The sequence below is a fragment of the Rhagoletis zephyria genome, unplaced genomic scaffold (genome assembly GCF_001687245.7).
Source record: "Rhagoletis zephyria isolate East Lansing unplaced genomic scaffold, Rhagoletis_zephyria_1.1 Rzeph_scaffold_17081, whole genome shotgun sequence".
NCBI classification, from domain to species: domain Eukaryota; kingdom Metazoa; phylum Arthropoda; class Insecta; order Diptera; family Tephritidae; genus Rhagoletis; species Rhagoletis zephyria.
The window spans coordinates 1-11,223 of NW_016174143.1; the positions used below are offsets into that span (position 1 = coordinate 1).

The 11,223-nt window shown below is 32.9% G+C and overlaps 1 protein-coding gene across 1 annotated transcript; it reads right to left on the bottom strand.

Moving 5' to 3' along the window:
• Positions 1-1,982: 1,982 nt before the first annotated feature.
• On the bottom strand, positions 1,983-8,623 carry LOC108379694 (uncharacterized; the record flags this gene model as incomplete). The annotated part of the gene is made up of 7 exons (XM_017636044.1): positions 1,983-2,630; positions 5,236-5,379; positions 5,464-5,601; positions 5,835-6,129; positions 6,190-6,353; positions 7,961-8,163; positions 8,539-8,623. Coding segments are annotated over 7 exons (1,185 nt in total), but the record flags the coding sequence as incomplete, so codon positions are not given.
• Positions 8,624-11,223: the final 2,600 nt, after the last annotated feature.

Consider the following 11,223-nt stretch of genomic DNA (forward strand, 5'->3'; position numbering starts at 1 on the left):
TAATGTTCATTACTTTCATAAATTAGATATAGAACTAGATTAAGTTTTGGGGAAATGTGTTATGCCAGATTTTCTACCAGGCATTCAATGACAAATAAATTTAATGAAAAATTATGATATTAGAAATAAAAGCAATAAGTGTGCTTCCTCATGAAATTTGTTTAATGGTAGAACATTTTTCGTAATATTTTCATTTTAATAGTGGAAATCCGGCATCAGATTTTAATTCGACTTAATTTTACTGCTGTTTGTTTGCTTAATCATTTTATATCGATTTATTTTTCCAACTCAAGCGATTTTTTAGCATTATTTATATTTATTTTTTACATTATTTATTTCCATTGCTATTTGTTCTTCATCGGTGGTGTTTAAGAAATGCATTTTGGTTAGTTTTTTTTTTTAGTTTCATTGAAAATTCACGAATTTTTGAATGCGGCTGTTGATGCGATAAATGTTCTTACATAATTGAAATTGTTTAATATTTTATACACCTGTGCCGAATTTTTACAAGTTTTCTTTGAATGTATGTATCTATAAGTCAAAGTATAATTAAATTTTCCAGAATTTCGGATTTCAACTTAAAAATAGATTTTTGGTAAATTTTGTGGTGGTAATGTGCTCTTTTTATTTTAAATTTTAGTTATGAGGTTAGATTTTATCGATTTATTTATTTTTGTTAAAGGTAACGTCAAAGGCACGTTAAATTTTTGTTTGTAATGGGAGATAAGGCGAAATTTCATGAATTTGACTACGAATTGCTACCTCATTCAACATATACATATATAACTATATTCAGTTCCCAAACAATTACATAAGAAATCGCTCAAACGAACACCTATTGAGAGGGCCTTGAGAAATCGTATTATTTGAAGGGTTTTATAAATTTTCAGAATTGCTACATAGAGCGTATAGAGGCCAAAAGACACTACATATATGGAGAAATTACTAACTTTTGTGCGAAAAAAAAATTTACTCTCTAAAAGTCTCACATTTACTGAGTCTACCTCGTACTAGCGCTACGACCCTAATTTCAGACGTTCTTGGTAGAACTAAAACAAATACCGTTTAGGCAATATTTTGAATACTGAAAATGTTAAAAAAAAACAAACTTTGGAAGATCGCATAATTTGGACAACGTATGTATTTGGTACCAGTTCTCGGCATGAAATCATGAAAATTTTGTTTTTGCGTGTTTTATGTATAGCTATTATTGTTTAATCGAATTTCCTTAATTGGTCATTTTTAACACCTGTACATACATATGTGAGTACATTAGGCTGGGTCACATATAAAAGTTTATAATTAGCTAGCCTAGTTTGAAAGCTTACATTGAAAGTATTTTAGCGTTATGAAAATTTTCTCCATAACCACGTCTTATAAAGAATCTAAATAGGCTTCTCCTCCAACTCTTTCGGGGTTTAAATGTGTTTAATATCGTTAAAAGTGTACATATTTGTGAATACTTGTACATACATGATTAAAAAGTTGAAAATTTAGCTTTTAAAAATCCATGCAGAATTTTTTTATTTTTTGAAAAAAGTTTAAAATACGACTTTATATAGTTTTTGCTAGCTACTTTTATAAAAAAATAATAAATATTAACCAAACAAAAGAAAATCGGCAAAACTTGTTAAAATGTCGCGTCCCTATTTATTTTTCCACCACTGTAGCTCTCAAAGATATATTTTTTCCGATTTGTAACACTTCCAAAACGGGTCACAAATAAAAAATTTTAAATGCAACCCCATTTGGACTATCTTTAGGGCATAGTAATAACGGAAATTTTTTAATTTCAAACTTTTTTCTTTTGTATAAGTCGAGTCGACCTCTGTCCAAGATACATATCTAAATGTATACAACTTATAAATCGTATTTTTCCATCAGAAGAAAGCTTTACAGAATTATGTGAAAGATTCAGATATACATACAGCCTTAGAAGTAAAATTTCTACGTTAAAAATAATTTAAATTCCGCAAAAAAAAAAACATTTCAGCTGATTCGAGCTAAAACAGCTGAATAGTTTGCCTGTTGTTGGAATCAGCAGCTCTTAAATAACTGCATTAATGATCAAGTTGTTAAATAGTTATGCAGTCGAGAAATACAATAATTTTTCTATAGAATTAAAATTCCCTTTGATTGTTTAAATAGTAATTGCCCTAAAGGCAAACTTTTGTATGTAAATACATCTTGAAGCACAGTGCTTATATTTTTTGATTTGGTTTTCTTCGTAAATTTGTTTTCTCTTGTTCTTGTTGTTTTTTGTGTTTTTTGTTGTTGTTTCGTTTAAGGCAGTTATTGCATTTTATGGTGTCTTCGTATAATCAAATGATTGTTAAATAGTAAATGTTAGGCGATGTTAAATACAAATGTTGACTGTTGTTTGTTGTTTTTGTATATACATATAAGATGTACTGCGAATGCATACTTTGTATGTGCATATGCTTGTAAACAAGTTGTTTATATATGCAATTTATTTAAAGCTCAACGAGTGGCTTCTCGGGCGCATCACAACGCGAAGCTTTTTCATCGTCGTAAGTGCGTTCAGTTGTGCCCGAATCGGTGGCTGGACTCAGCGGTATTAGCGATTTCGTGCTGCCAATCATTTCATGTGTATCAACGGTTGGTCCTTCCTGAAAATTAAAAGAAAAAAATTTAAATATAATAGAACAATATTGTGCGTATAAATTATACCGTAGCGGGTAAAAAGTTTGCCGCTCAACCCTGAGGTTAAAGTATTTTTGCAAGGCGATTTCAAAAAAAAAAAAAAATAACAATTTGGGCGAACGTAGGGGTCTTCTTTTTATATTTTTCGTCATACCTTCGGCTTTAACAGTCGGATCTCAAAGTATGATATGTCGATTTTTTTGCCTCGAGGAGATAATTTGGAAAAAATATTCTAGTAGAACTATATTAAAAAAAAAAAAAAGTTATTGCCGAATTTCGGTGTCACCGAAAAATGAAAAAGTTTACTAACAGGGCAATTCCGGCAACTGTCTTTTAACTCACCACAGTCTGTCAATTCTGGCAACTATATTGATAGTTCTTTACTGTATTTCGAAAGACTAATTAAAAGGTCGGGTCTGGGCTTCACTTGGCATTTCCAATTGGCGTCAGTTGGCACAGAAGAGAAACGACTGGCGTGCTTTGTTGAACTCGGCCAATATCACTTAGGCGGTTACAGCGCCAAATAACAAGAATTAGAGTGGAAAGATCTGCTAACGAGGAATTCTTAGCGTTATGCTGTTCGCCTTAAGTTCGCAATAAGTTTAAAAAAATTAAATTAAACATATGTATATTTTTCTATTTAAAACAATAAAAACTAATAAAAAAAAGCTAATTAAACAAAAAAAAGAAAAAATCAATGAAATTAAAATGGAGCGAAAATAAATAAAAATGTTTTTAAAAATTATATGACATCAAAAAAAATTTTGAATATAAAATTTAAAAATTAAATTAGAAAAAAAATAAATAAATCCAAAGATGGAAAAACTACTTTCCGTAATTAAAAGAAGTGTAAATTAGCAACGAAAAACCAATGAATTAAAAACAGAAAATCAAATTAAATTAATAAAAGAAAAAACAAGCAAAATTTGTTTCTAAACAATAAAATCCTTTTTTTAAACGATAAAATATAAATATTAAAAGAAAATTACACTAAAAAAAAATATTTAAAAAAGGTAAAATGAAATAAGTTCCCAAAAATTAAATTAAATAAAAAAAAAAAACATTATTCTTGTTAAAAGAATAACATCTAAAAATTAAAAGAAAATTTAATTCACAATGAAAAAAATTATATTTACAGCCAATTTCACGATAGCAATTTAACTGAAAAATGATTTTAGTTTTTTGAATTTTATATGGAAGTTGACAGATAATAAAAAAATCATTTCCCTTTTAAATTGCTTGAAAACTGGAAAAAATATATATATTTAAAAAGAAAAAACTTTAATCAAGGAAAAAAGTCGAAATACGGCCTGAGCCGAACATTAAATACATGGCGTAAGTATTAAATATACATAGTTTTTTCACCTTTCCGAAAACTACCGCTACATGGCAACCAGGGGTGGTTTTACCCCTACTTCAAACATACTCATGTTCAGTTATACATACATAATGGGATAAACTTATGCGGGCGGTATCACGCCCATTTCCCAAAATTACCTAATAATGTTACTTTTTTTCAAGGGATTGTTATTAGTATCAATTTTGAGTAAATTACTAGCTTCCTTAAATTTTGAAACATCGAAGCTTCAAGCATTTCTGAAATTTACCGTTATATGAAAAGTGGGCGTAATTTAAGTCCGATGAAAATAATTTTCAACGTTTTACTTTTGATCGTTACCTAGATACACATATGTGGGAGGGGCCGCGCCCATTTTCCAAAATTTTGTCATAAACGTATTTTTTTGCTAAAGCACTATTGCAAACATCAATTTTGAATAAATAAGCTTCAGTATTTACTGATTTATCGAAGATTTCGCATTTCTCTAAATTACCGTTATATGGGATGTGGGTGTGGTGACTGTCCGATTTTAAAATTTTCAGCCGTTTGGTATGTTGTACCAAGGCCAACAACTGTGCAAAGGTTTGGCGAAATTGGTGGAGCGGTTACCAAGATACATATACATATATATGTAATCATAAGTGGGCGTGGCTACGCCTATTTTCGTCTAAAAATCATTGTAAATATCAATTTTGAGTGAATAGGCTTCAGTAGTTACTAAAATATCACAGTTTTGGTATTTCTAAAAACTACTGTTATATGGGAGGTAGGCGTGGTTATTGTCCAATTTAACCCATTTTCAATACCATCCGTCCTACGCTGAAAAGAAGTACATGTACCACGTTGCGTTAAGATATCTCAATTTTCACTCGAGTTATCGTGTGCACAAACGGACGGACGGACACACAGTCACCGCTTAATCGATTTCTTTCAATTTCTCTCAAAATAGATTTGCAACACGAGTGGTTTATGAGTCTTTCGAACTATCTTGCCAGCTGTCTTTCATTTGTCTTTCGAAAGCCGTTTTACTATCTTAGCAAGAATTGCCCTGTAAAGGTCCTGCAAAAAAAAAAATATATTTTTCGAAATTGCGGTGCAAAAATAATTTAGACTCAGGGATGTACGTCGAACTTTTTTTGTTTACTTGTAAGATGGTACGGTCTACTGTGCACATTATGTACTATATATCCGAAAAATTCTTGCTTAAAGAAGTACAATTCAAATATTCCTACCTCAATATTTCTGCGCCTTATATCCATATCATCGTCTGCTTCGTATACTTGGGCATTCTGCTTGCGTTGCTTACCACGATAGTTATCCTCCACATCGGAGTCTTCGCCCGAGCATACGCAACGCATTTTCGCATCGTCGCCGACCTGTTAGCGGAATTTTAATAAATAATTAGATTAACGTTAGCGCTCTAAATATTTAATGTAAAGTTATTATATATTAATAGTTACCTTGACCGACTTCGTAATTATGCAAAGTGAAATCGATGAAATGACAAACAAAACAATTGGCACGATTAACGATACCAACAGCTCACGATAGACCTTATCCAAGTCATAGCGTGCAACGACAAACTCCACAGCTGGATCCTGTAATATATGGAATACACGTGACGTTAAACTCGTAACAAATAAATTAATCTTGAATTGTTGTTGCCAAGAAATGTACATACATACATATAAGTAGATTGGAAGGGAATGTGCGTTCAATTGGTTTTCCCACCAGTGCTTTCATACTGTCANTTTCGCATTATCTCTCTCTCTCTCTCTCTCCATGCCTATTTTGAACTTCACTGGTAACTAAGTAACTAACTAGCACTTACCTTGTTGTAGTAACACTGATAGCGTGACTGTGCCGTATTGTTATCGCCATCGTTGCCATAGCGTGCCACGAAATCTTTACATTCGCCGCGCAGCGTATTCACACAACCTTCCAAATTGATATATAACTTCTTCCATGTGTAAATTGTTAGATTCGCTTGATTGGGTAGCAAACGTTGTTCGGGATCGACAGGATGTGTGCTATTCGCATATATGCTCCAGAACTGTGTGAAGTTCATGAATGGTTGTGGCAGTGTGCCTGGTTCTAAAATGGTGCCATTCAGGCAATCTGTAGCGCTGCAAGGAAAATAGTATTTGCCATCAATAATATAAAATTGCTTTAGATATTACACATACAAGATTTTGTCACCCTCTCGCCTCACAGTAGCACAATTGGTCAGCAGTTGACCATCTTCATCCTTCCAAAATTCGGTGGGTTCCGTTTTTACGCCATGTTCGCTGCCACGAGCCTCATTGAAGGCAACGCCAGAGTCACAGTCGGCTGTGATAACGCTGTCTTCCTGAATAGGGTGTAAAGTTTTCGAATATTTAGATATGTACGTTTAATAATGGATTATGAAAAAAAAAAATAATATTTGGAATGCGATCAAAAGCCGATACCCTGCCGTTATCTTTTAATTTAAGACAAATGCCCTTATTCATAAAAAATAAAGTAGCTTTAAAAAAGGTTTATAAACTGAAAAATGTATGAAAACTTCATTTTATAAAGCTCCTTAAACCCACTTAATTTTTTATGAATAAGGCCAAAAATGTTTTAACCGACTTCAAAAAAAGGAGGAATTAATTCAACGGAATATTGTTTTTTCTTTCTTTTATTCGATTTTTCATTTAATAACGAAAAGGTGGCACCTCAAGAGCGGTCGAATATTATTTTGTTTTAGTTCCGATCATTGTGTTACCATTTATTTCTTACTGAAGGAAATATTTGAAAAAAATTGCCTTCATTTTTGCCTCAAAAATAAAAAGCAAAAGTCATCGATAATCCTTACTCCATATATTGGTATATGAACAAGCAATTTTTAAGAAAAAATTCACCGCAGTTCATAAAAAAATTTAGGAGTACCGTTAATTTCTTCACGATGCAATTATCGGATTTAAATAAAATTAGTGTAGGACCACCTTTAAGTTACCGCCTTTGCGATGAAAAAGGAATAATCGAAATCGGTTAACGTTATCCAAAGTTATGCTGTAATATAAATAAAAAAAAAAATATTCCGACGAACTGATAACCTCCTCCTTTTTTTGAAGTCGGTTAAATAAATCATGGCCGACGAATTGAGAGAATGGTTTTACCTTACTTATCATGATAAATATGATTCTGAGACCAGTCGACCAGACTGACTAATTTCGGACTCTTTTGGTGTCATAAATTCTGAGTTGAACAAAAGTAACAAAGTTCACTTAGAAGTAAACGTTTATAAGTAAACAGAATTATAAAGAATGTTTGTTTTTGAGACTCAGAAAAGCGTGACAATTCAGACTCTAGTATGACTCCTAACTTGGACACGTATTCGCGTGCCCTTCTAAGAAGGGAAATAAGCTCAAAAAAGGATCAGAGGTCATAGAGAGGTTTTCAACACAGAATTCTTTTTTGACTCTAAAACGAGTTCGAATGTTTGTAGGGTCTTTATGCGCCTTTACAAAAAAAAAGTCAATCAGTAAATCCAAAACAAAGCAGTAAGGGTCACAGTTAATCCCAAACGAACCTGTGATAATTTGGGGAAACTCCTTACAGGTCCATTAAAAACTGATAGGTCTAGAAAAAAATAAAAATGCCCCTTGAAAATGTAATTAAATATTTAGTTGCAGCGTAAAGTTCAAGAGAATTTTGCTTAAAGCAGCTTGAATTTTATCGGGTAGTAATAGTGGGATGTGCGCTTCGGCTCCTCCTTTGAAAAGGTTAGTTAAGAAGCTTCTGACAGCAAATGTTGGGAGACGAACAACTGAACTCTTTGCCACTTTAATTATTAAAAGGAATATAAAAGCACTATAGTACACTGCATATTGTTGTATGTCTAAAAATATGCAAATTTCGGAATTAAGACCTTTCGCCCTCCAAAAAATTGATCTTTTTTAGACTTGTTTCAACCATCATTTAAATACTCACAAGCATCAGCAATACATTTATCGATGTGGTGGTAATTTTGGTGCAATAACGATCGCAGGTGAAAGGTTTCTTAATTTTCGTACAATGCACTCCACGGCATTCGAAAAATCCATTCAGTTTTGTATTGTCCTTGGCTGAGTTGATTGTTGGACCATCGGGCTTGTGATGACACAAAAAGAATTCTGACATATTTTTGCAATGACCTAAGGAAAAGATGGAGTTTAAGATTTAAGAAATAATATAGAATGTACATATGTAAGTATGTATAAGTAGTATATTAGGGAGGTCCTTAAATGTAGGAAGGCTCCACCCGTACGTCGATGCTACTATTGTCGAAGATATCACATATAAATTTTGGTCCCGATTGGAGTCGGTTAAGGCGTGTCGCACAGGGGTAAAAGTTCAGATTAGCTTATGACGACGTCTTAACCGACTCCAATCGCGACCAAAGTTTATATGTGATATCTGTGACCGATTGAGGCGGTCAGACTGAAAAAATCGCTTATTTAATTTTTAAGGACCACCCTATTGCATATACATATTTATGTATGTGTATACTTACAGGTCTGCACACTTACCATTCGAACAATTGAAGACGCCACGAATGTTATTGCAAACTGTGCCGTTATTGCAGTTGAATTTATTTAAGCGATTCATGTCAATCTATTGGGATAAGTAACAAATGTAGATAAATATTAGTCTATAGTCGAGCTTAAATTCATATTTTTCAATAGGGTATAGGAAATATAGCTTCATTTTACGAGCAAAAAAAAAAATACATGGGAGTAATATAGCTGCAATGCCACTTGAAATTCAAGTCGTTTATATATTCTTAATATGATAAATAAATATAAAGGCTTCAAAAAGTCTATCCAAATTATCTCTGCTTTTAGCTTAAACCCTTACGGTGCAATACAGAAAAAATCTTGTCATACTTCGTCTTCAAGAATTCGAATTTGACCATTTTTCCCATTCCTAAGTATAGGTTGCTATTATTTACTAAAAGTAGTACAATGACTACCATCAGACCATAGCTACATAGATCGTCCGCATATAGTTCAATAACGTCCGCAATTTTTCTGCATGGACATTACTTTTAGCCTAAAATAAATTTCTCCCAAATACGCTTATAGGCAAGAAATTTAAAATATTTTCCTCTCTTATTTTTATTAATTTTCTAAGGTGAAACGTTGAGGAGAGAGCAGTTAATGGGCCTAGTAAAATCCTATACATCCAAAGCGGCAAATCATAATATCTACCTAACGACTGCAGTGTCTTTCAAGCAGAGATAGAGAAAACCACTTATCTAACAGAGAGTAGTAAGTTTCTATCAAAGTTATTATAAACCAACCGGTCTGACTGTGAAGCCTTAAGTTTTTTATGGCCGAGGATTGATAAAAAACGGTTTGAGGGCCTTTTGAGTTTAGATTAATCCAAAGTAAAGTTTCTTTCCGGCGACAACCCTGGACACTGTGATAATAAACAAATTCCTTAACATTGGTGTAAGCCAACCAGTTCTGTCTGTAAAAGTTGCCAGAATGAAAAGGAAAGGAATCTGTACACAATTTGTTATGTCTTTGGCCTAGTCTCCATACAAGGAGACTAAATTGCTTTCTGGTTTGCCTTTTTCATTAGCTTGGTAGAGATAACTCAAGTGGAGCTATCGGAGCTCCACAATTCCATTTAAGGCAGTAAATGGTTCATAACAGAATTATAACGACATTTTTGGATTTACCCCGCTAAAAGGCCTGTGTCGCCTCTTGGCACACATGGAGGCCATTCATAATGAGCAACTTATTCAAAATAGCTATCATCCGTGTCACCATAAACGTCGAAGATGGTTTAGCTGCTCACCGATTGGATGTCTGGTGGTACGAATCAATTTTGTAATCTAATAATCCCACTCCGCACTCTCCGATGATGGTTTTCGATCAATAATTGAGTAATTTTTGAATCATGATTTGGACAGAGTTTGAATTTTCGCGAGTTTTGCACAAAGTCTAGGAATTACATTTTTATGTTTTTTGTTGTTGAATAAACCATATTTTTATACAAAATTGGCGGAAAAATATTAGAATAAAAATTGTTGCATATATTGTGCAAAATTTGCTGTGCCAATACTTTGTTCCGGCAGTGTATACAAAATCAGCTGATCTAGTAACAGCACCTTATATAAATTCGCCTTGGATATAGCGGTCATAGGCTTCTCAAGAATTTTCGCGACTGCATTGACACCAAACCTGATAGATTTGTCTATATTTTGTTTGAATCTTCGGTATTAGACAAATACAGACGGATACAATTTCATCTGCTAAACATTAAGTACTAATCTTCCAAGGGCCGTTTAGTATTTGTTACGCAGACTGAGAGGTCGCCTTTTTTGCATTTTTCGGCGACATCTACATTCGGAAATACTACATTGTTTTTTAATAGTTTTACTGGAATAATCGAAATACTGCCTTAGCAAGAGTTTCATAATTTTTAGTGGGCTTTAATTTTTTCATATTAGGGTGGTACGTTAGGATAAGAACTGAGAGCTGGTGAGTACATATAATACTATAAATGCCGAAAATATGACGAAAAAATTCAAAAAGCAACTTCTACGTTGAGTCAAAAAAATTTTTTTTTTCGAAATTGCCTTGAAGAGATACTTTAGACTCAGGAGTGTACGGCGAACTTTTTTTCACTTGCCAATTGAAAATTCCAGAATAAATCGTATTCATCATTTCATAACGTGGTAAAAAGCGAGGGAGTCAACTAATTGACATCCTGTACATAGATTGAAATTTTCTTGTTACCGATATTTTCTAGAAAGTTATAATTGCATATATATATATGTATGTATGTATGTGTTAACAAGCGGAAATACATGTGCTAGTATGTTCGTGGATAGTTAGCTAAGTTTCCGTGATGACGTCAAATTCAATCATAAATTCATCGAAATCCCTTTACGTAAACAAATCCACCGCCATACAAAATTCATAAATACACTTGTATATGTATATGTATGTAAGTGCAAAGTTATACAAAAGTAGCTATCAATAGCAGCGGCGAGCAGCGCTTTGAGTATGTACATAGTACTATTGAATACACTTCAATAAAAGTCAAAAAATGTACATTTGTCAGCAGCATACGGACCATCAAGTAGCCTCTTGAAAACCCACACATATCCATGAATGTATACACAAACACACACACACACACATGCTCAAGCCTTCACTTGATGAATAGCCATTTCCTCAAAAAAAAAAAAAAAAAAAAAA